Source organism: Macrobrachium rosenbergii, chromosome 14 (genome assembly GCF_040412425.1).
Source record: "Macrobrachium rosenbergii isolate ZJJX-2024 chromosome 14, ASM4041242v1, whole genome shotgun sequence".
Classification (NCBI taxonomy): domain Eukaryota; kingdom Metazoa; phylum Arthropoda; class Malacostraca; order Decapoda; family Palaemonidae; genus Macrobrachium; species Macrobrachium rosenbergii.
The window spans coordinates 41,347,581-41,373,618 of record NC_089754.1 but is presented as its reverse complement, the minus strand read 5'-3'; the positions used below and the strand labels follow the sequence as shown (position 1 = coordinate 41,373,618).

The 26,038-nt window shown below is 36.7% G+C and overlaps 1 protein-coding gene across 2 annotated transcripts in view; it reads left to right on the top strand.

Moving 5' to 3' along the window:
- The window catches only part of LOC136846021 (nitric oxide synthase, salivary gland-like), a 133,940-nt gene extending 115,988 nt beyond the window's left edge, over window positions 1–17,952 (top strand). For both annotated transcript variants that reach the window (XM_067116647.1, XM_067116645.1), the window contains 24 exons: window positions 176–312; window positions 788–950; window positions 1,322–1,413; window positions 1,744–1,885; window positions 5,769–5,908; window positions 6,209–6,383; window positions 6,960–7,061; window positions 8,458–8,753; window positions 9,054–9,198; window positions 9,343–9,447; window positions 9,938–10,002; window positions 10,368–10,403; window positions 10,679–10,942; window positions 11,290–11,464; window positions 11,927–12,047; window positions 12,619–12,697; window positions 12,934–13,112; window positions 13,520–13,683; window positions 13,930–14,140; window positions 14,485–14,572; window positions 14,879–15,006; window positions 15,532–15,674; window positions 15,943–16,134; window positions 16,751–17,952. In XM_067116647.1, the coding sequence (XP_066972748.1) occupies window positions 176–312; window positions 788–950; window positions 1,322–1,413; window positions 1,744–1,885; window positions 5,769–5,908; window positions 6,209–6,383; window positions 6,960–7,061; window positions 8,458–8,753; window positions 9,054–9,198; window positions 9,343–9,447; window positions 9,938–10,002; window positions 10,368–10,403; window positions 10,679–10,942; window positions 11,290–11,464; window positions 11,927–12,047; window positions 12,619–12,697; window positions 12,934–13,112; window positions 13,520–13,683; window positions 13,930–14,140; window positions 14,485–14,572; window positions 14,879–15,006; window positions 15,532–15,674; window positions 15,943–16,134; window positions 16,751–16,801 (3,393 nt within the window). In that variant the 3' untranslated portion in view covers window positions 16,802–17,952. The remainder of the gene's footprint in view (window positions 1–175; window positions 313–787; window positions 951–1,321; window positions 1,414–1,743; window positions 1,886–5,768; window positions 5,909–6,208; window positions 6,384–6,959; window positions 7,062–8,457; window positions 8,754–9,053; window positions 9,199–9,342; window positions 9,448–9,937; window positions 10,003–10,367; window positions 10,404–10,678; window positions 10,943–11,289; window positions 11,465–11,926; window positions 12,048–12,618; window positions 12,698–12,933; window positions 13,113–13,519; window positions 13,684–13,929; window positions 14,141–14,484; window positions 14,573–14,878; window positions 15,007–15,531; window positions 15,675–15,942; window positions 16,135–16,750) is intronic.
- The last annotated feature ends 8,086 nt before the right edge of the window (window positions 17,953–26,038 follow it).

Here is a 26,038-nt window from a genome sequence, read left to right as displayed (position 1 = left end):
TTAGTCAGCCAGTTGTTAAGAGACTGCGTAAATATGTTGTGAATTCTTTCAACTTTCTCCTTTCTCCACGATTCAGAATCCCGGTGCTTAAGGATGCATATCTATCTCCATTTATAAAAGAACGCTCTATCGAAGGAAGACAGAGTTTTTTATTTTTTATTGACTTCTCTTCTAGCCTGGCGTCTGTTCATCCGTGGTCTGTAAAGGGTCTTTGATGGGCTCAAGAAAAATCTCGCTGGAAAACAGAGAACCAAGTGAGGTTCTTCACCAAGCCAAGGAATTTTTTGAGGAATACTACAAGGAAACTAAAAGGTAAAAGCTTTAACAAATTATATATTTAAGCTTATTGGATGGTAATGATAAAGCCCAAATTTCAGACAGATTCTTTTTCCCCTCGAAATATACAGGTATTTTCAATCATAAGGTAAAATGTTACTTCTTTTTCTCAACGTGTTTCCTCTCTTCGTCTTCGAACGTTCAAGCCCCATAAGGGGGTTAGTACCGTCAGTGCACCTCATGTGGTGCACTGTAGGCATTACTTAAGGTTCTTTGCAGCGTCTCTTCGGCCCCTAGCTGCAACCACTTTCATTCCTTTTACTGTATCTCCGTTCATATTCTCTTTCTTCCATCTTGCTTTCCACCCTCCCCTAACAAATGATTCATAGTGCAACTGTGAGGCTTTCCTTTCAGACCTTCTAATTGTCTATTTCCCTTTCAGCAGTGGATGACCTTATAGGTCCCAGCACTTGCCCTTTGGCCTAAATTCTATATTCTGTTCTATTCGAAGGTTTGAGAGCAAGGAGCACCAAGCCCGCCTTCAGGAAGTGACTCAAAAAGTTATTCGAACTGGCACTTACGACCTTACCAGGGAGGAGCTCGAGTTCGGAGCCAAACTGGCCTGGAGGAACGCCCCTCGCTGCATCGGTCGAATCTCCTGGAGCACTCTGCATGTGAGTAGGGGAATTACTGGACGTCTTAGCATGAGTGGTTTGTTTGAATTTATTACAGCTTTGTTTGTGAGCGATTAGATAAATATAAGGGAAGATGTGATTTGGTGAAACGTGCTTTGTGTTGTAATCAATCATATAGACTAATAAACAATAGACTAATAAGGGACTTGAGGGGGAACGGGTGTAGAAATGAGTAGGAAGATGCGCAAATAGAAGATAGGATTTCCAAATGGAAAATACGCAAATAGAAGATAGTTTCCAAAAGGAAAATACGCAAATAGAAGATAGGATTTTTTGCACGACGCAAATATTGCTGCAAGCTCGTTACTTCGGCTAACACGAACTGAATCCGTTGTGCAATTGTTTTGCAGTTATTTGACGGAAGGAACGTCAAAACGGCAAAGGAAATGTTCGAACTGATGGTAGAACACCTTGATTACGCAACCAACGGAGGGAACATAAGGTAGGTCTTCCTAAATTGACTTATACGCGAGTTTATTTCCTCGGACTGTCACATGAATTATATGAAAATATGGCAACTTATTCATTTTAATAGTAAATTTCTGCATCGACTTCAAAGGTTCATTTTCCCCTCCATCTTACTTTCCACCCTCTCCTAACAATTGATTCATAGTGCACCTGCGAAGTTTTCCTCCAGTTACACCTTTAGAACCTTTTTACTGTCAGCTTCCGTTTCAGCGCTGACTGACCTCTTGGGTCCCAGCGCTTGGCCTGTGGCCTAAATTCTATGTTCTGTTATATTCATTTTCCCCTTATTTATTTGTCGACACAGGTCGACGATCACCGTGTTCCCTCAGAGGAGGGTCGGACAGAGAGACTTTCGCGTCTGGAATCAGCAGCTGATCGGCTTCGCCGGATACGAGCAGCCCGATGGCTCTGTTATTGGCGATCCTGCCTACAAGGAGTTCACTAAGGTAGGTTCCTTAGGGTCTGGTAACTCAGGTAGTGTTTTTTTTTTTTTTTTACTCCTTAGATTTTGTTTTTAATTTCCGCATTTTACTGAGAAGCAACATAGTGCAAAGAGGAGAGGTGTTTTAGATGGCATAAGTTGCACTCACACCGTGAGAGTTAATGGAACCAAGGTAGAGTGTATGTATATATATATATATATATATATATATATATATATATATATATATATATATATATTATATATATATATATATATATTTATATAAATATGTGTTTGTGTGTTTATACATACACATACATATACTGTATATATATATATATATATATGTATATATATATATATATATATATATATATATATATAGTGTGTGTGTGTATTATCAGTCAACTCAAATACTGAACCTTGGTACTCCATCAAAAATATCTTTGAAAAACATACTAATCTCTCAGTTATTCTGGAGGGCCACGTGTCTCCTAGCGGACCATTTTCTTTAACGACAGACCACCTCTATATCCTAGCATGCAAATACCAGTCTTTACTCGCTCACTTATTTGGAGTTTATTGTAGCTCACTGCCACCTGCATCGTACAAATTAGGTCTGTCGTAATATCCTGTAAGTCATTGCTTTTAGCTGAGACCTCTTTTGTCCAGGCGAGGCAGGTACTTGACGATGCAAATAGCTACTCGAATACAAATTGCAGTGTAAACATACTGCTGACGTAGAGCTCACTTACAGAGAGAAACATTTTGCAAAACACAAAGCAACAGTTCCTCTCTTTCTCTCGATAACCTCATAATTTCATAATCGCCACCGCAAGGAAACCAAACCAGACGAGCAACAATAAATGTTTTTGGCATCGTTAGTTTTGATGTCGTTCAACCGAACTGAGTAATGCTCCTCAGTACTAATTGTCTCTTCTTTTAGACTGATGGACGACTGGGGTACTCTGTAACCACGCGGCGCATCATAATTTATCATAATAAAAGAAGAATCATCCGGAACAGAGGAGCCGAGATGGCGTATATGATTATTTTACATACTAGTTTACATTCATGATCATATGCACACGTGCCCAAGCCCAAAATGGTACCAAAGGCGTAGAGGCAGCAGTTGCAATTATATGCATATTGCAGGTAATTTCATGCAGAACAGGCTAATAAACCACGACTGTTTTGGAAATAAATATTAGGAAAAACTGTCAAATTTGTAAATTAGAAGAAATTTTATCTTGCCAGTCATCGGAATTATAAATGGGTTGACATCCTGTGACAAAAAAGGGAAATGAAAGATGTGATATATATCAGGGAATATAATTACAAGTAAAGGACGTTTAAAATTCGTATCAAAGGGGAATAAAATGTATTAAACGCTGCAGCACCAAGAAATAAACGAATTATACTCACACTCGTATTATCCAGATAGTATATTTCATCAGTAAGCCTGTAAGAATTTTTTTTACCTTGATGCAAGAAGTAAAGAATCGGACAAATTAAAAAAAAAAAGAGCTCAGACTTGCATTGCACTGTATGAAAAGCGGTCGCAGTCGTCAGTTAGGTGAGAGAGAGAGAGTGCACGCGCAACCGGTTTCCAAATTATGCAGAGAGAGAAAACCTTCCCAGTGAATGGGAGGCCTTTTGTTTCCCACTCGGTCTTCGTGTACTCATGGTTTTTTTTTTTTTTTTTTTTTTTTGCACGCGCGCTTCATTATCATGACCAACTCATACCCAGACAATTTGTTCTTCGTATCCGAACAATATGTTAAGCAAATTTTCCCATTGTGCCTTTCCATCATCGATTCCTCGCGTCCTTGTCACTATTCCAAATTGTTCCCGAGTTCATTTATATTAGAATATATTCTTCGTTTCTTCCGGCTCGTCTCATTCATTTATGGAACGGCTCCAGTGAGTATTATTTACGAACTGTATTCTGAAATTGGCTCTCGGGCCTCACTATGACTAAACCGTCGGGCTGTGTCCAAACTGCTGGGGGCACGGTCTAGGTAAGCCGGGGGTTTATTCACATAGCGCATGGTATTTTACAGCGCGACCGTTAACGCTACTTTCAACCTTCGTCTTTTATCCAGTGCTTTGGAAGGGTCAGGCCTTGTGAAGATGTAAACACTTGTTCTTCTTCTGCACAGAAAATATTGGGAAAACTGTGTCTGTGAACATTATTAAAAATGAATGGCAACTTCTTATTTTTTCAAGAAAAGCATCTCTAATTTCGAGGGTATATAATTATATTACAGTATAGCATAAATTTCGTTTTCGTCTTTACAATATTGTAAGTGTTTACTCGTAGAAAATGGGACATTCCTGCACGAAATGATTCCACCGTTTACCTGTTAATGGCTATTGCCAATAAAATTTAGAAAGAAAGAAATATCTCTTAATTATGTGTATTACCTTATAATTTTTAAGGGCCAAGCATTGGGTGAGATATTACTCCAGCAGGGGCTTTTGCTCCTGCGAATATTTAAGCGAAGAAACGCAAGGCGGAGAATATCCTATGCCTTAGGCCACTATCAAATCATGTATTTCTGCTTTTGGAACCGGATGGGTTCGTTCAGTGTGCGAAACCATTACTCCTCGGTCAGGGCAGTTCTCAATCTCGTTGCAATTAGGCATAATTCGCACTAATGGTTTTCTTGCTTTTTTACGCTGTCGAGATGGTTTGAAGAAACACACTGAATTTAATATATATATATATATATATATATATATATATATATATATATATATATATATATATATATATATATATATATATATATATATATATATATATATATATATATATACAGTATATATACTGTATATATTAATGTTATAAATAATTTGTGCGTGCATGCAATCCACTCTTCTTTTATGAACGTTTGTTTATTGCCATATACATATATATGCCACAGACAATTAAGATTGTATTACTATTATTAGTGACGATGCTTCAGTACAGGAAATTCTGGAAAAAACAAATAAACATCGGCTCTTAAAAGAAGCCAAACCACTTATCTTCGTGTCGCTCAAAGGAGCAAAAACCCACGGAGATATGAGGCCAGTTTTATCCCACTTCACTGGCGGAGTTCATCAATCATCTCGAATATTAGGCGAGTGACCGCTTACTCAACAAGCAAACAAAAACTTGTCCCGATTAGTCACCTTCGCCAACATTTTACGCCTTCTTCCTCTTCTTCTTCTTCTTCTTCGAGGAAGGAGATTTGCTGCCACATGCACTCAGTGAAGGTGGGTGAAGGGCGAAGAGGCGGGGAGGACCGACATAAAGGAAATTCCAAATGATTATGGAGGCGCTTGCGTTAACGAGAACATGTGCCCTGGTAATTACTGTCTTTCGTATCTTCATTTGTTTCAGTAAATGTTGTTTTCTTATGAAGTATTAATTTTCTGTGGTCTTGTCGTGCGAATTACCTTATAATTAGCCAGTTTATTTTCTCGTTTTATATAATTTCTTTTTTATATGAAAGTTTTAACCCGAAATTTAAACTGGAAATAGTATGGGCAACGTGAAATAACTAAATATGGATTATTGCTAGTATTATTGTAAGCTCATAACATTATGCTCCATTGCATGATACTAAAAGTGCGTCATTTTAATGTTTGCATTTCACGTTAATTTAGATTATAAATTCCGGTATTAAGCTATCCATAACCCAGGGAAACTTCTAGTCTTTTTTAACCTTGCTGACGCTTGCAAGCCAAAGGCCTCTGTGTGATGGTTGTTGCCTGAGAATAGAAGAACAATGAAAATGATTCGATCCTCCTGGGACCACCAAGGTACGTACATACCACGAGCAGTAATTGCTGGAGAGACCCATTCATTCTTTCCTTCAGTCCTTCTTAATTGTTGCTTTTTTTTTTTAATTCAGATTTGCCAAGAGTTGGGTTGGAAGGGCAAAGGCGGTCAATTCGACGTCCTGCCCTGGGTGGTGTCGACGCCCACAGGCCAACCGGAATGGTTCGAAATCCCCGAAGAAAGTCTTCTCATGGTTCATCTCAAACATCCAGAGTGAGTAGAGTAATGCCATCGTTGTTTGCTGGTTGGAAAAGTACAAAATATCGGTTTAAATAGATATCTTGAATGCGAAGTGTTGAGATATACCTCAAATTGCACAGAGTGAAGGCCGTGGGGCTAGCAACCTCACCCAAGAACAACAGCCGAAAACTGGAAGGGTAACACATTCCGGAGACTTTCCCTACAAGAGGAAAGTATAAAGCTCTATCTGCACATGGTAAGTGTGCATGGGCGTCATCGTATGTACTGTATATATTAAAATCATTAACAATTTGATCATCTCTTCTGTTCCAGGCACGAATGGTTCGAGGAGCTGAATATAAAATGGTTCTGTGTTCCTGCTGTTTCTTCAATGATGCTGGACTGCGGAGGTCTCCAGTTCCCAGCGGCGCCCTTCAACGGGTGGTACATGGCTTCCGAGATCGCCACACGGGACCTCTGCGATGTCCAGCGGTACAACTTACTTCCGGTAATAATGGAAATGCCCTAAGTTTCTCATTACTTCTTTCCAGAAGTCAAAATGGACCGTATTTGTGAATATAAGTATTTTGAGATTGGGAGCAGTTTTGGCAGTGTTCCATCCTTGTTTGATTTTTATTTAGATTAATAGTGCTGTGATACCAGGCAATCAAGTGTTTTGTCTTCACGAGTTCCTGCTGGTTGTCAGCTTCTCCATACAGGTTGCGGTCGTTAAATCTGCCTTATATCATGAGCTTCGCATTTTAAAATAATCATCGAGATAAGTTAGGTCTTTAAAAGTTTTATTCATCCCGGAGTAATCTTCTTAAGCACCTCATTCGAACCCAAGGTTTAAATTTTAGATATAATGATTAATAAATCTTAATGTTTTTAGGAATTACATCCTGTATACATTCTTTTGATGTACCTCTTCCATGTCTATCATGATCTGCCCACCCACGTTTTGTCGCTCTTAACATTTTCTGTTGGAGGAAGGATTAGTATTATTTTCTTCATGGATAAATTCGTGCTTTCCCTGAACTCTCTGTGGTGGCAGTAATTAGAAAGGAAACTCTGTCGTCCACAGATGTTTGGAGAGAAGCTCGGCCTCGACACAAAATCTCCAGCCAGCCTCTGGAAGGACAAGGCGACCCTGGAGCTGAACGTAGCTGTCTTGCACTCTTTCAAGGTAAGAAAAAAAAAAAAAAACGACGACTCTATTCATGAATAAATCATTCAAGATAAAATGGTACACGGAAAATATCGGACACCGAATAAAATTGAATTCAGAGAACTCAATAAATACAGTCACTTTTCCGTGACCATTGGAGCGACTGCTGCTTTGCTTCACTTTTCACTCAAAAATGATTAGAATTTTTAAAAGCCTTTTGAGTCCACTGATCCTTAATTATTATGATTTGATTTCCCACATAGAGTCACACTTTAATGTAATATCATCAAGTCCATTTGAAAATAATTATTTTCTGCCAGTCAGACTATTTAAATGAATCCTTAGATATATTTTACTAAAAAAGTGAAATTATAAAACGCTTTCCAGATGATCAGGCGATCAAAATGGAAGAAACAAAATCATAAACAGTTGAATTAAAAGGAGTAAACGTTACATAGTAATGACAACGGGAACTTCCCCAAGCTAAAAAAAAAAATAAATAAATAAATAACAGAACACGCATTAACTATGAAAAATAACGGAACACCCATTAACTAAGAGAACGTGTTAAAAAGATCAAGACATTCCTACTCACTCTAAAACACGGACGCGCGCGAGTCAGAGTTAATAACAACGTTACAAATGTTAAGGTAATTAGAAGATAATTACCTTTTCTCTTGAATGGACCAAGACATCTTAAACTGCTCGAGTCTGGTTTAGACGCTGGAAAAAGATGCGTACACGTGTAAAAGTATTTTATTTTATTTATTTATTTATTCTTTTTTTTTTATTTTCCTTATATGTGGTTAGACCTTTGAACTCTGAATAACCAACCGAGACGACTCGTGATGCCTGTTACTTTTTTACATACCTAAAAAATGATACCTTTTTAATAACTAAATACCGAAAAAGGATACCCTTTTAATAGTTAGAAAGGCTAGAATTTTTTAATACTGAAAATGGATAACTTTTTATTATTTTACCGAAAACAGGCAATCGTTTTTAATAACGATACAAGAAAACATTTTTGCGTAATGTAAAAAAGGTTAACACTTCAATTTCGAAAAGTGTTAATTTTATTAATAGCAAAAATAGTTAACAGTTTTTATTACCGAAGAAGGAGTTGTTCATACTGAATAAGATATTTCATATATCAAAAAAGAATAAATTTTTTAACAACAAAGTTTAACATTTTTTCACTACTAAAACAGCACAAAAAAGGGGGGGAAATAGAAAAGCGCTGGGGCTTAACCACGAACAAAGCCACAGAACTACCTTGTAATGGAAGGAAGATTTTAAGAACAGAAAACCGGGAACAGGAAAAGAGTTCAAAGAACAGCAATCTGGGAAAAGATAGCAACAGGTCCTTTCATTCAGAAGATCACTCACCATTCTGTTTCAATTTCGCCAACAGGAGCAGGAGGTGACCATCGTCGACCACCACACAGCTGCGGAGACCTTCATGCAGTTCCACAGTAATGAACATCGTCAAAGGGGAGGCTGTCCAGCTGACTGGGTGTGGATCGTGCCTCCAATTTCAGGCTCTCTAACGCCCGTGTTTCACCAGGAGATGACGCTTTACTACCTGAAGCCCTCCTACGAATACCAGATTCCTGCATGGGTGGCCCTCGAACGCCAGGACAAGATGCTGAGTGGCGAGGCCACCAAAAAGGGAAACAGCCCTATCCAGAAATTCAGGAGAGCAGCTCTGTAAGTTACAGATCATATAACCTCAAGTTTCAGTCCTTTAATATTTTTTTTATTCATACAGCAATTCGTGGGGGAATTGCCTGAACTGTCAGTGCTTTCATACTTTTTCGGTTTTTTGTTATTTTGTATATAAATTTTACCTCAAGTTTTTGCTCAGTCCTTTTTTTAATAAGCTAGGGCAAAGCATCAGAAACGTGCCTCATGCTTACAGAGGAAAGGTTAAGACAGAGAAAGATGCAAATGCTTATGAAGGTTAGGTTTAGGCAGACACAAATGTCTAATCATCACCATCTTCAACAGATGTGTCTACTTCGCTACGACCCTGTACGCTGGTGCCCTAGCCAAGAGAATTCGGATCGCCATCATCTACGCCTCAGAAACAGGAAAAGCTCAAGGATATGCCAACAGTCTCTATGAATCCTTCAGCCTTAGATTCAATCCTGAGGTGAGTTACAGAAGGAGAAGAGAAGGAAATAAAATAATTTTCATGACTAGCATATAAATTGAATTTGCCGTAAGTATTTTTATGAAACGTGTTTATAAATTCTATTCTGATAAGCATCACTGAGTAATTCGTATCCCCTTTCAGGTCATCTGCATGGACAACTATGACATCAGCAGACTGAGCAGTGAAACCATGGTGGTCATGTTGGCTTCTACAACTGGTGTTGGAGAACCTCCTCAGAATGGAAAGGTATCCCCAGTTCTTTGATTTTTCTCTGAATAATTTTTTGTGTAGTAAACAGGAATGTGTGTTTTTACCTTTTAAAATAAGTTATTATCATCATTATTGTTATTATTAATTATTAATTATTAATTTTTATTTTATTTTTATTTATTTTAATATAATCATCATCATTATTATTACGGATGATGTGAGCATAACAAAGGAATAAATGTTTTTTTATTTCTTAAGGAAAATATACTGTGATTTCAAAGATTAAGGTGGTTTTGGCTCCAAAGGCAAGTGGAGAGAGAGAGAGAGAGAGAGAGAGAGAGAGAGAGAGAGAGAGAGAGAGAGAGAGAGAGAGAGAGAGAGAAACTCATTTCATGTCCTGCCCCCAAAAGGAATATCTAACTTTACAACATTAAGGACAATAATGGTCTCTTCAAGGGATGCATTATGCATTAATACAGTGACAATATTCACAAAGGAATACAATTTCATTGACCTCTTTTGACAGGAATTCACAAGGAAACTCTACGAGCTGAGAGAACGGGGCAGCACCATCGGATCAGATGAGAATATGTAAGTACTGTACTAGTTCTCACAAATTCTCTGTGAAAAGTCAATAGACCTCCTAGGAGTAGATGATTCAGGAGCTGGTTCTTTCCTCCCACTACCAGTTTCTTTACTCACACTGCACTTCTGAGTAATGCTGGCTCACTTAGTGAAGTCATGCATTAAAATAAAAAAAAAACCATACTAGAGTTACATAGCTACAGTTATGCTCAACTCATTAGGTCAGGAATTGGGACAAAAAAAAAAAAAAAAAAAAAACTTTTGGCATGAATTGGTTGAATTTATCGTACATGTATCAATTGTTATGAATTTTGAGATACAAAATACTGTATTATCACAAGTGTTATTTGATGATTTAATTTTTTTTGCAGTGTGTCGTTTTGGGACGATTACAATGAAATCAAAGTGTAAGTGAAAAGTCTGTTTTTTTTTTTGTGTATTTCAAAAGTCCTCTTTCAATACATCAGACAAATTAATGTTCAACTTCTCTTTTTTTTCACACAAGGTGTCATTCTCTGGGAGCTTTCTCAGAAAATTAATGGTCTTTGCAGCTTATTTTGTGTGATTTTCTTTGCACTAGAATATGAAAATGGGGGTTCAACTATGATTCAGAATTAAAGTATTGTAGTAAAGCTGCTCATGGGAAACAAGTCAATAATAATAATAGCCCTTGCTTCCACAGCAATGGCATAGGTGCAGAAGCAAGATCAGACAGTGGCATCTCAAGCGAGGAAAAGCTCCTTTCTAAGAAGAACAGGGGCTTCTTCTCTCGCCTTGTCAGGAAGTTACGCCGAAGGAAAAGCCGTGACATCATGGATGGCCACCGCATGGATGGGTACGAATCTAACTATTACCTGAGCACCACCAACCTCTACAAGAGCAACTATAGTTTGGCCAAAAGCACAAACAGCCTCTTTAGAAACCTCGACCAAGCTAGTGATGTCACGTGAGTGTTCTTTGTTGTGCAGAGTAGCTCCATGATGCCTCACCTTGCTTATTTCTTATCAAAGTGTTCCAAAGAGCTTGCCAAATTGTGAATGCCAAAGACTTTAATGTAATGGCCATTGGTTTATAAGAGGAAAAATAACACCCATTTCATACAGCTGAGGCACCCATATTGCATACAGTTAGCATTACAGTAATGCTGATGGAGCTTGTTCATAATACATTGCCAAGCATTATTCCACTAACCTGGTGGAACATTTCATTAAAATGGAAAAATAAAGAATGTTCCCTAGTGGTGTCATTCACACATGTCAATCTAAGTTGTACCAATTCTCTTTCCTCTAACAGCTATGCTGTTTTCGCTCTTGGATCTACTAACTACAAGCACTTCTGTGCCTTCGGCAAATACGTTGACAACCTCATGTTCACTCTTGGAGGAGACAGGATCATGGACGTTACATGTGGAGATGAAACTGAAAATCAGCAAGACACCTTCAATTCATGGGCTAACCAGCTTTTGCAGGTAAACATCATTCAATTTTATGTTTTTTATCAGTCATTACAGAAACTCATCATATGTCTTCATAAATGTGTTTTTTTCTGCTTACAAGGCATTTGAGAAATAATTAAAATTTCCAGCATCAGTTGCAGATATTTTGGACGCCCTGTACTATGTCCTTTGTTACTCTTTTGCTTCCCTGCACTATATGAGTATTATTCAGTACTCTTACAATGCTTTTGAAAACCAACAAAAATGAGAATCTGTTAACAAGTAATGTATATTGTAGAGATGTAACCAGTATTGTGACTTATGACTGCTCATACTACTCACGAAGTCTGTTGTAAATTTCTAATTATTGATTTTTTCAAGGCTGATTACCCTATGCCTTTGTCCCGACAGATGGAACAATGAGAATGAGTGTAAAATGGTGCATGAGAGGAAGAAATGAGAAAAGAATAACTAACAAGTCATCTTTATTTCCAGGTTTGCTGTGACCGCTTCCAGGTAGAGCATTGTGCCCAAGAGGGCTATTTAGCAGGTCAGGTGTCCAGCAGCAAACATGTCAAGTTTGTTGAAAGCAACAATCCAGTCAAATTAACTAATGGTAAGCAAATGTTCCTCCAAAACCTGATGAACATGGTAGTGAATAATGGACACACAAACCGTCATTTTAACAATAACTATAATTAACAGGTATTACTGTACTGTATATAGTAATGCCTTGCCTCTGGCATGGTAACATGCTGAGACATTGCTGTTCAAGATACTCTTAAACATATTAGAAAAATATACTAGTCCTGTCACATTCCCTTGCTCTTTTTCAGATAACTATAGGAAATATACTTCCTTGCATATTTTGAAATAACCTGTATGTTTTATCATTTCTGGACATAAGTCCAGGTAATCACTCAAACATTTCACACAAAAATTTAAGAGCTTCCTAAAACATTTTGCAGATGAAATACATAAATTCACACAAATAAAGACATTCACAGCTTTAAGACTATTTTTAGCTTCTTGGGATTCACTGTGATCCAGACTGAGTTGAGACTTTAATTATAATTGCTACGGTCATCCATCCCCTCCTTCTGCAGAATGTACCCTTTCTGTAATAAGGAAAAGTTAAGAGAAACTGCTTACGAATAATGGAATTCTTTTATGCTTATGTATTTCAGGCTTTTCGGGACTACATAAGAAGAAGGTTGAATCATATATGGTGACGGGAAGTCAGCCTTTGTTTCAAGATGGACACAAGTGAGTAGCTTTTTAACATGCTTGCAAATGATTTGTATCGTTTTATCTCTCTCTTGCAATTAGAAATCCTACTTGCTTGATATATATTATATACACATATACAGTATAATCTATATGTAATCTTATACAGTAGTCTTGTCATTTTAGTAAATACAGTAGTCTTGTCATTTTAGTAAGAGCTGATTCAGCCATAGTGCAATCTTTCCATAACTGAAACGTTACTCTTCGTATTGCAGGTGGTATCACAAACTGACAATTGACACAGGAAACAATCCTTCGTTGCAATATGAAGTAGGAGACAACATTGGCATCTTTCCCTCAAACAATTCATCCTTGGTTCATGGTATTCTGGAGAAGCTGAACAACTGCAAGGATCGTGATATGAATGTGGAAATTCTTGTACGCAGACAAGAAGGTAGGCCTTAATAAGACCTATACCAGTTAAGACATCAAACAACAAGGGCTTTAATCAATGAGCCTGCCCAGATTTTTGGGCCAACAGAGGTGGCAAATTCTTTTTATTGTCATTTGTTTACTGAGCCCTTAGCAGTAATTTTAACCTGACAGCCTTTTGAAATAGGGAACTTACCTAGTAGTCAGATTTTATGGATTAATTTTTTGTTAACAGTTTTATATGATATTTTACAATATTGCTAACTGCTATGACCTTTAACCAAATATAAATGTAAAGATGACAACTCACTCTTCATTACAGCATTGATCATTGAGCCAAAATCAAATTGTACAGCAATAAATGTAGACAGAGGACCTCTGAAAAACTTAAAATTTTCATAGCCTTCTCCCCTTCCCCTCCCCCCCCAGGAGACTCGTGGTTACCTCATCCAAACCTGCCTGTGGCCAGCATCCGAACCCTTCTGAAGAGATATCTAGACATTACAACGCCTCCATCCCAAGAGTTATTGAAGCTGATGGCTTCACTGGCAACCAACAACAAGCATCGCTCTCAGTTAAACCTTTTAGCCACAGTATGTTGACTCTTTGCGATTTACCCACGCTTACATGTATATATATAGAATGACTGGGATTATAGAAGGCCAGCAGCTGACAAAACATTAAGTCAACATATTCGTAGTCACAAGCTGATATAATTGACAGGTCATTACTCTCAATGCTTTTCAACCAATAAGATCATATGTAAAGTACTAATTAACAACCAGTAAAATCGTATGTAAAGTACTACAGTAATTAACATCACCAATTTATCTGTTCAGGACATTGGTGAGTATCGTACCTGGAGGAAAGAGAATTATCCTAACCTGCTGGAGGTTCTGAATGAGTTCTCCAGTGTGAGGATAGATGCAGGACTCCTGCTGTGCCGCCTTCCTCTCTTGCAGCCACGTTTCTACTCTGTCAGTTCCTCACCAGATTTAGAAGAGGGAGAGCTGACTCTTACAGTATCCAGCTTCAACTACAGAACACGAGGTGAGATGAGTTTGCATAAGTTTAATGTTCCTTTCTCAGTTTTACTCGAAAATGCATTAGTTTATTTTTTAATTTAATGGCCATTTTTGCCTAGTTTCTTTTGAATGTTTGTACATTTGGAATAATAATATCAAATTGACAAATTTGAATGCATAAAAGTTCCATAATAAATACGCTTGTGAGTGAGTGCAGTTTGAAAAATACAAGATCCCTAAAAAGGTACAGTCTATAAGTTATATAAGAAAGTACATTTTCTAAGAACAAAACAAAAGAGATATAACTCTTTAATAATAGTCTAAAGCTTTTCTGCATTTTATTAACATCATCTTGATGACCTCTCCCAGATGGTAAAGGGGCGTTGCACGAGGGTGTCAGCACCTCCTACATCAGGACATTGAAACCTAGAGACAGAATTGAGTTGTTCCACAAAAGGTAAGCTGAAAACCAACTCCTAGATTTGCCATTTACCTAGGAGAGTAATGAATCGTGAAAATATATTTTTAAGCATGATACTATAAATATATAACCTGTGGATATGCATATACTGTATATTAGTGTGTGCATATACACAAACACTATATATACATTTCACAAATCATCTGATGATTATACTGTACTCACATGCAATTAAACAATATTCATCAGAGTAGGGCATCAACTATTAGCTGGTAAATCACTTCCTTCTTACCAAAAAAAAAAAAAAAATGCATGCTTAAACAACTTTATTTTAAATCTTAGTGCTCCTGAGTTCCACCTGCCGGATGAAGGGAGTTCACCAATCATTCTCATTGGGGCTGGAAGTGGTGTTGCACCTCTGCGTGGGATTTGGCAGCACTATCACTACCAGTACAACATTAATCATACAGGTATGTTTACATTTTCAGATGTTGGTAAAAAGAGTATTTATTAGTTAGTAAAGTGATGAGGGACAGCTTTTTCCTAAACACCATCCTTTATGCTACTTCTGACTTCATTACACCTTGAAACAATGCATAAAACTTTATAATGAATTACAGTTAAATATCATCTCTTCCTTTCACTCCCCTGTTGCCTTCTACCCACCCCCCTCCTTCTCTTTCTCGTCCAGCAAGTATAGGGTTCTACACAGTATTGTGTATATTTCTTCTGAGAAATATACTGTATTAAGAACCCTGCGATGCAAAATTGCTCCCCATACAAATATAACAAAATCTGCTAGAAATTTTAAAACTGGTTTCCAACAAATTGGTCTTCAAGCATCAACACAGAATATGGTCATTTTCAGAGACTAATACATATTTACATTCAACCTTCAGTATTGTTATTTGTAAATTACATAAATGAAATAACCTTTGTTTTTCAATGGTTTTTAAGGTCAAAAGGTTGACAATCATGTTTTTTCTTTAACATAGGTCAGCGGCGCAAAATAACACTCTACTATGGATGCCAAACCCGAGCCACTGACCTTTATGCAGAAGAAAAGGCTGCCATGTGTCGAGCCAAAGTATTGAAGGAAGCCTATCTGGCACTATCCAGGGATCCTAAGATGCCTAAGGTAAGGAGAGCATCTGACTAGTCTGACAGTTAATGACAGAGAGAGAGAGAGAGAGAGAGAGAGAGATAACCCAAATGACCCCAGGGCTTCACTGAATGTGGCTTATTGTAGCAAATACCAAAATAAAGTGCTACATATTTTTTGCTATATTTTTGAAATCTTATGATTATATTGCATATTCACTTCCATGTGTTATGTAGTTATTGTGGTCATGCTTATGAGCCTGAGATTCCAGGATAGTATAACCAATTGTGTGTCTCATTTTCAGACCTACGTTCAGGATCTGTTGCTTGTGAACGGAAAGGAAGTCTACAAACAGCTGGTGGTGAAAGAAGGACATGTCTACATATGTGGTAGTGAAAGCATGGCAGATGGTGTCTCCACAACACTCCTATCTATCATCCAAGATCATGGGAAGAAGACTCTCATGCAAGCAAGAAATGTTATTCAGAAAATGAAGGTAAGTATTAAATATTACTGTTACTTTCTAAGCAAAAGTAATTCTTTGGAGTACCGTGAAATATTAATTATGTTATAAAAAGATATAACTTTGACACATGGCAAAAACATGAATTTTGTGTTAGTCAGTTTAGTCCAGTAACCTTGACAAATTATTGCAAAATATAAACAAGTAAAAAATGCGCCGAAGTTTCTTCAGCATAATCGAGTTTTCTGTACAGCGTATAATGTTGTATGGGCTGCAGCCTATGAAACTTTCAGCCACTGCCTAGTGGTGGCCCATCCTATAGTGTTGCCAGACACATGATCATGGCTAACTTTAGCCTTGAATAAAGTAAAAACTACTGAGGCTACAGGGCTGCAATTTGGTATGTTTGATGATTGGAGGGTGGATGATCAACACACCAATTTGCAGCCCTCTAGCCTCAGTAGTTTTAAGATCTGAGGGCAGACAGGAAAAGTGCAGACAGACAGATAAAGCCATCACAATAGTTTTCTTTTACATAAAACTAAAACTAACAAAGAAAACAAAAGCTTTTATGTTTAGTCAGTAGTTTGACATACATCAACCCTATTTATAGAATGCACAATATTTAACTAACAAATATCTATCACAGGATGAGCATCGCTACCATGAAGAGGTTTTTGGTAATGGGTCAACAGTCTAGCACAACGGAGTAACAGTGACAGGATTTTGACAAAAGGAACATTACCTGGGAGCAAATCCTTCGTGGTCTTTGCTCTGGTAATGGGTCAACAGTATAGCACAATGGAGTAACAGAGATGGGATACTGACAAAAGGACCATTACCTGGGAGGAAATCCTTTGTGGTCTTAGCTCTCCATTCCCAAATGACATGTATTCATAGCGTTAATAAAAGCTTATGTTTGTCTTTAGCTGTGCAGGTAACACTGCATGATTGTAAGGCAACAGAATGGGAACTCGCGAATTTTGTGTCAAAGAAACACTGTGAAGAAGAGGAAGAACCACCACTTCTGTTGTTAATTTGGAATCATCTGAAGAAGGCAAAGGAAAAAAAGCCTTGAATTTGGCTAGATTAATAGTTAAAGGAACAATAACCTGAGTAATTCTTGTGGAACAACCAAATGGCCATGAACTTGCTTGACAAGTTCCCACCGAATAAAATGCCCAATTACAAAAAGAGAGCAAAGATGATAAGACTCCATGTAAGTATATATTTAAAATAATAATAGAATATATATCACTGATGATAATACAAAAAAGAAAAAAAAACTGAATAAATAGATTAAGGAAAGTTTGCTTGAACGTACTGTTAAACAAGGGAACTAGAAAGAAGACTTTTTACTCTTATTTCTACTCAGACTGGCACTCAAATGGCTTTGTCTACATTATGATCACCAATATAGAGTGGATCAGTGAGACCAATCATTATTCTACATTCTCAGGGATCCCCTGAAGGAATGGTTTTAATGAAAGATGAACAGGAGGGAAGATAGAGCTAAAGAAGTTGGACAGTTATATGAGAAAAAACCACACGGAAAGAATATAAAGTTAATGGCAAAACGCTAAGAAGCTAAAAATATACAAATGACTATATTTACTTCTTGGCATGGAACTCATTCTTCCACTGAACTAGAACTTTCTTAGTTATCAACATTATCTGTGATATGAGAGAAAATCTTGGTCAGTCTGTATTTGTAGGCTTAGTACAGTATTTGAATATGTTCTTAGAGATCTTATGTACATAGGGAATCAAATTCTAACTTTTGTAATCTTCACACAAATAATAATTCTGGCTGTAATTCTGACATGTAAATAAATATTTTTTTTATATAAAGGCATTTTTATATCCTGTTCTCTTATAATGAAACTCATCATGATAGTAACTCATAATGATAGTATTATTTCTATCACCTGAGCTGATGGAAATGGATTTTCACATATTTATGGGCCAATCAGCTTGGACAGTCCCATAATATGATCTTTGTACTCATCTTTGCCTTTAGATTTCATTGGATCAAAAGCCCCTTGTGATTTCTGTGACTTAAAAGTTCTCGCCTGATAACAGTCATACCTTGGTTTGACTCATTCCAGAAGGGTGGCTTTTGACTGAACTGTCCGTAAACCCGAGCAAATTTTTCCCATAAAAGAGATAAATTAGAATTGGATTTGTCTATTCCAGACCTCCAAAAGTACAACAAATAAAGATTTTAATTCACATTTAAGAAGCCTAGCTTGCAAAAATTTAAAAATCAACCAAAGAAAAAAGGTGAAATAAATGCAAATCTTTTCTCACTTCACCTGTAATTGATGGTCTATGTGACAGGTAAAGAGGAGAAATTATGTTGTTTAGAGAGGAAGGTTCCTTCTATAAAACCCGCTTTTTTCATGAGACTTGGTGTTTCCTTCTAACTAAAAACCTGTCCAATGTTGTTTGTTTTTGCTGGCATTTTAAAATTTCCCTAGAGTGAGAGGTGGCATTGTCATGCAGCAGGTTCACAACATGGTTTGTTCCCATTTTGTCACTGATATTTTTCAAGGAAACATTACATTTTCCACAAGTCCCCAAGTGTGCTCATTTCTTTTATTAAAAAACTAGGAACATCCCTGCTTCCCTCCTTTTCCTCTGAAGAAAATTCTGCAGCTGCTGTTTGCTGCTCCCTCTGAAGGTCCTGTGTTGAGCTCTTCTTTGTGCTCCGCCACATCATCATCACTCACATCTGGGCCCATGGATTTACCGAGAGACAGAATATCCTCCTTAACAGACTCAGCCTCAAAACTTTCCAAATCCCCTTCTGCTACATCTACCACAATTTCCTCCAGGCAGTTTCATGGTCCTGTAACAGACATCCTCCTGGCTTTGTCTATGAGACTTATGCAATGAAGGATATTTAAGTGGTTTTTCCAGAATTCTCTGTCACCTCTGTATCAGAAGTCACTTCAAAGCACCTTTGGAATAGTGCTTTGGTGTGGTTTCTTGAAATTTTAGATGATCTGCTGGTCCACAAGCTGGATGAGATGAGTTGTGTGGGCCAGGAACCTCACCCTGATCAATTTAAACTCCCACAGTAATTCAGCCTCCAAGCCCAATGAATTAAGGCCCTTCACATATTTCTTGCCCTTTTCATTTAACCAAAAAGAAAAGACAGGTCTTGCACAAGTTCTCTTGCACAATGACTTGGACTTCAGATATTCAATAGCTTTTAGATCTTTACTTCAGTATTACAGCAGTCAAACCTTGTAGTGGGACGTCACACTTTGGTTGAGTTGGAAATAAACTTATATGTAATATCAGCTTAATATACCGGTGAGATAATGTAATGTGGTATGATCCAGTTAAAACCACTATTCGATCATAACACCCAAGGTTCACTGTAAACATGAAATTTTCCAAAGTAATGACATGAAAAAATGCCTATCACAGTCACATCACAGAATGTGAATCACTCTTCTTCAACCCATTCCTACTGCATGCAAATAACATATTTAGCAAATACAGTATTGATTAACCAAATCAGCATTTGCAAAATACTTTTATCAGAAAGAAATAAAAGAAATTGAGTTACTGAAACAAAAATATTTACTGAATAGCAGGATACACAAACTTTTATTATGGAAAAGTAAATCTTTAGCCATTCACGTTGTACCATTATCACAGTTATCACAGTAAATACAAAAAACTTACATGAAAGACTTCCTGGAAAGAAGCTCAGTGTGTGTTAAGCATGACAAAACACTGAGAACTTGTTGTTACAGTACTGGAATTACGAATAGGTACCAATAAATTGGACATTAGATCATACCCTCATGAGCCCACCAAATAGTCAAAAAGATATTTTCAATATTTCACAAATAAATATCTCAGGTTACATATGTCTTAAAACTGAATCATGGTGGAAGACCTGCCATTAAGACTAGCCCCAGTTTCACCTGTTATTCATTTTCATTCACTGACTCACTGAGTTTGAAGTAATAAGCTTACAATCATCCTATTGATGAGTTGGAGAGAAAAGATTATAAAAATGAAGTGTAGAGTACTTCAAATACTGTTGTATTCATACATGATAAATGTTTATTATACTTATGCTGAACTAAAAAGTCACATATAACTGACACATCATGTACATAATACTGAATGGCAAATATGTTGAGATCTAGTACTGCTTACTATGATAACTGAACATAATGACTTTTAAATTCTCAATTTGGATGCTTGTGCCTTCTGAGTGTCTTGTAAGCCTCCATTATCAGAGTTCTCAGCCTAAAGGAAATAGTGTTTTGCTTAACATTAGATGATGTGGCACCGGCAGATAAAAACAATTGCAAGCCTCTGCTCCAGTAACATTTTGTCTGACAGGGCACAGAGCAAGATCTTCTTACCCTACAATACCTGCAAGGGCAGAATTGTGGAACTACTTATACAAACTACTGGAACCTGAACAATAATTGAAGGGGAAGAGAGGCAGCTTACTCCAAAGCAGCAGAATTAATACTAGCATTGTGTGAAGTGGCAGTGCAGGTAGAAGAATCAACAACTGGCTCTGCCAACAGTCTTGGTGGGACGGGCATGTATTTCTGCCACCATTGCAAATAGTAGCAGTCTATCTAGAGTGATAATCTCTTTCACAGGGGTGGTGAAATTACATCCTCATTATTCACATGATCCATGCTTACCTGTTTGTAAACAGAGTAAAATGGATAACTTTTTAGTTTGCCAAGCTCAGAAATATCTGGATGGGTCTTTCAAGTAGACCTGTCTTACCAAATTAACTGATTCTGTTGAAGCAGAGCTAGTTTTAGAGGATTCTGATGACACTTCCCTTTCACTACCTTTTGTACAACTTTTATACCTTCAGCTACTGCTGCACAAATTCCACTGACTGTGGCCAATCCATACACACTTCAAAAGTTAGTTTTGGAAAGCATACTTGGCCCCTACAAGCATTGCACAATAAATGGGAGGTTTTCTCTATGCCCACCATAAAATGACACTTTACCATATGCACTACTACAATGTCTTGAGCCGCACTGAATATTTATGTATCACAATGAAAATCATTAAAATGATAATAAAATAATAATAATTCTACAAACTCTGAATGCCTTCAATAGAATGCAAAGATAATATATTGACCTGAGATAAAACTTGAAACTCACAGCATTATAGCAAATACACTAAACTTAACAAGTCTAGCCTGACATCCAGCAACCCAATCTCTTAACCTAACAAAACATCATACATTAAAATGCCTGGCATTATTTGAAATGCTGAGTACTTATTAAAACACATAGGGGTATAACTTGCTCACCAAGTGCACTATGGTACCTAGATGTATGGCCAATGAAGGAGTATACATCTGTTTCTCTGATGTGTGTCTGGAGCTGCAGGGCCTCAGCATTAGACATAAGAAAACAGATGGAATCTGTGTCAGAATAAACACACATTCATCACACATCAATGTGATAGTTCAGTATACATAGAAAGAGGCTTAATTTACTAACAGAAAAAACTATTTATAAAAAAAATGGGGAAACAGGATTACTTATGGCTTTACTCATTCTTCCTGAAAAACTATTTCTAGTCTTATACCTAATGGCCTTATATTGGTTGCTGATAGCACAACAAATGCAACCTTCCTCTTCTCAGGCAGTGTTCTACAGGGTTCTATCCTCTCAGCTCCTCTTTCTTTTTGTTAGTGGCCTTCCTATTGTGTACACCCTCTAACATCCACATATCTGCTGTTGATTAAGCCTATCATTTTTCTTCTTTCACCTTCAGCTACTGATTTTGATCTGAGCAATTTCCAACGGAGTTCAGAGGTCTGGTTAAACAAATCATTTATAACTACTAACTAACCAACAGGTTATCCTGTAATTTATTTCAGTCCCCAGGACAGTTATCATCTCTCTTTCTTCTCTCCTATACAAATTTTCATTAAAAATTAAAATCAAATGGGCCTCTTACTTCCATCCATACTCTAATGTTCAAATTACTTCAAATTTGTCAGGGAAAGTTTGTGTACCTCAAATATCTATTTCTTATAAGAAAAAAAAATAGGCTTTTTATATACGTGCTTTAAGTTCTTTTCTTCACCATGATTATTGAAAACCAATGTTGGCCTCTATCTATGTTGGATATTTGATCTAATCTCCATTCTCCATTGGATAACATTAAAGATATTTCATTTGATCAAAAATCTTATCCTTACCTCTTCTAACCATCTTTCTCTTTGCCATGAAGGGATTTTCAACTGCTTTTCCCGTAAAAGTTCTTCCCTCCTGTTATGTAATTTTGAAACAGTCAAGAGCCAACTTCTTCCCACTTCTTTCTGAGGAAATTATTAACCATGGACTACATGGCTTAATGACTTTTCCCTTCCCTCTACTGCTGAACAATGGAACTCTTTTCCTGGTTCAGTTTTCCCTGAATCTTACAATCTTCCATTCTTCAAGAACCTTATTTGTTGCTTCCTTTGAGGTTAGGCATCAATCCTTTTCTTCTTTGGCCTGAGCTAGTTAAGGAAATTATGTTGCCATTTGCATCCACATCTAAAAAGGGTTATATTTGTATTTTATATCTCTTTGTTTTTAACAAAAAACAAATTACCAATAGCATAACAGAAAATAATATCGTGCACTGTAATGAAAATACATAATACAACATACTGTACTGTTCCTGCTCTGGGGGAGATAGAAAGTACAGTATTTGTAATACACATATAAAACAACACAAAATGCACCAGCCTCCTAATTAAAAGTAATGAGCTTAAGCATTTCTAAATAATTCTTACTATGCCAGTTACAAACACCAAAAAAAATATATATAGGTGATTAATTTCAGCAATCAATTAGGACATTCAATAAAATGCAGTAAAATCTCAGCAACTTTACCTTTATAAGTAGGAAATGAAGAAAGAAAAGAGAACTGGCTGAACTTCCTTCAACATGATGAGTTGAGCAGTGAATGAAAAATGGACATCAGGTGAGATGATAGACCCTCCTACTGATGGTTGGTCTCACCTAAGCCAAGACTTTGCTTTGCTTTGCTTTTTGTTAACTTTAAATACAGCACTGTTCATCTGATCTTACTGGGAGTTAAAAGCATTAAGTACAATACGACCTCTGTTAGCTATACATAAACAAATAATACATGATACAATTCAGTTTCAAAATAGTTTGAAGTATAAATTCATCTAAGCATTTCTGGTAGTGATATCTAGTCCACATCCCAAAATTTATATTACAGTGTACTACATTCATGTTATACTGTGTGGAGCAATAATCATCATGAAAACTTTTCTTTTGAAACTTTTCAAAAATCAAATCAGAGTACAGTAGTAATGTACACAATGACTTACTGCTAGCCTATTGAAAACAAAATGCATTCTGCTGTGAGATTACCTCTTCTTGTAAAAAAGCAAGTGAAAGCTTTCATGTCAGTTATTCCCATGCAGCACACTAACAGAGAATTTCTAAATGAGAAGATACCTCATACAGAAAATGGAATGTAAGTTTTAATTAACATTTTTTCTATATTTCTTAAGCATACTCCCCTTAATGAGGGTTTTACTGTATCAATGATACATGTGTCCTTATGAATGATGATTATTGCTTAAAAAAAAAAAAAAAAAAAAAAAAAGAGAGAGCCAGAAATATTACCTGACTGCTGGGCAATACAGTGGACAATTATTTAAGAAATTTCACGAAAAAAAATACCCTAGTCATATTTGCATATGTGTGATGAAAAAACATATTTAACATACTAACTATGACATAGGACATGTTTGATAATGAAAATACTGTAGATGTTGAGTAATAACAACATTGTTAATATACATAATTTAATTCAACATTAAGTATATTAACTACAAACAAGTCATGATTATCTATGTGCCTGTAATGAATGCTTGACAAAACAGTAATACTGGCTATTTGAAAAAAATTTATCCTGAACACAGTACTGTAAAGAAATTCATATATCCTCTTCAATCTCATTACTGGAACTTACAATGACCTCTCCCTGATCAGTAACATAACTAGACTCACTTTCAGGTAAAAAGCAAAGTTCTTGACCACACTTTATGTCAAAAGTGAAAGCATGAGGATCAAGAGAACTTAGAGACAGGGCTTCACTTTCACAGGTATCTACAGTAATTACATTACTTCCATCAGAATTAAAATGAACTTCTTGAGTAGTATCAGAGCCAGCATCAAATGCTTGACTTACAATGGAACTAGGGTCAACTATATGATCCTCAGGAGAGCTGAAAACATACGTTTGACTTAAATTATTCAAGTCAAACCCTTGATGTGGCTGAGGATTAAATTCAAGAACTTGAGTCTCCTGACAAGAGAATGTAAGGGACTGAGACTTGTGGGAGTCAAGAGTACCTGCAGCTTCACTTTCAAGTGATTCAATAATCACTTCTTCAGATTCAGTTATGTCAATGTTAACAGAGTGAGCATCTACAATTTCCTCTCCAGCTTGACTTATAATAATCTCTTTATGTTCATCAACAACATCAATAAAAGTTTCAATAATGTCCTCATGGCCATCAAAATTGATGACACATGTTCCCAGAAGATGACCCTTCTTGTGGTAGACAAAACATGATCTTCGTGTAAAAGTTTTCAGGCAAATATTACAAGGATATGACTTTCCATAAACACCATTCTTCAAGTGATTCAGAAGTGCAATCTTCTGAGTAAATGTTCGACTACACTCTGTACACCTATACGGCCCACCGCTGTGGGTCAGTTGGTGTACTTTCAAGGAACTTTTCTGGGTAAAACTTTTATCACAGATTGTACACTGATGAGGTTTTTCACCACTATGAACAATCAGATGACTCTTGAGGTGGGCACTCTGTTTGAAACTTTTATTGCATAGCTCACAATGATAAGGTTTTCTTCCAAAATGCATACTCATGTGCCTTTTAAATGATCCTTTATGATAAAACTTCTTTTCACAAAGTTCACAGTGATGCTCTTTAACACCTGTGTGTTTTTTCATATGAGAGTAGTATGATGATCGATGGACTAGACTAGCTCCGCAAATATAACAAAGATATTGTTTGTCACTTGGGTGAGTGGTAAGAGCATATCTTGAGGAAAACCTTTTTTTACTATCCCTTGTTTGAAGTTCTTGATGACAAGTAAATTGCTTTTTCTCATTAAAACTCTTATTGCAATTGCACTTATAAGGCTCTTTAACTAAATGGGACTGCAAATGATACTCAAACTCATTTCTGTCTGAAAACCTTTGGTCACACTTGGAGCATTTATGTATCTCTCCCTCACAAAAATCTTGATGTGTTTTCATATGCAATTTAAGTAAATGTGAATTTTCAAAAGTATTTTTACAAACTTCACAGGTAAAAGTGCTATTTGTCACATGATCAAAATTGTGCAAATTTAAAGAAATTTTACTCCTAAATGCACTTCCACATTTGCTACACTTATAGGGACGGGCTTCAGAATGAAGTGCTTCGTGTAATTCTAAAACATAATCACTTTTAAAAGATTTATCGCACGTGACACAACTGAATGGCCGTGAATGAACTTGCATGTGCTTTTTTAGATAAGAATTTGCCCTGAATTTCTTAGCACACACTTTGCATTTATATTTCTTACTGCGATGGAGTCTCATATGGTCAAAATACTTTTTCCGTTTATCAAAGTTCTTGTTACATGGAATACAAAACAGACTAGAAACCTGGGACTTGCTCTTCTCAGAGCCTCTACTTGTGCTATTAACTTTTTCAACATTTTTCAATTCTGTACAAGCCACTTTTAATTCAACATCTAAACAATTTTCCAGCTTATGTCCTGTCATTACAAAATGACTATTGAGTTCTGCTCTACTCAAGAACATCGCTTCACACACAGAACATTGGAAAACAGGATAGTAAACAGCTGAGTTC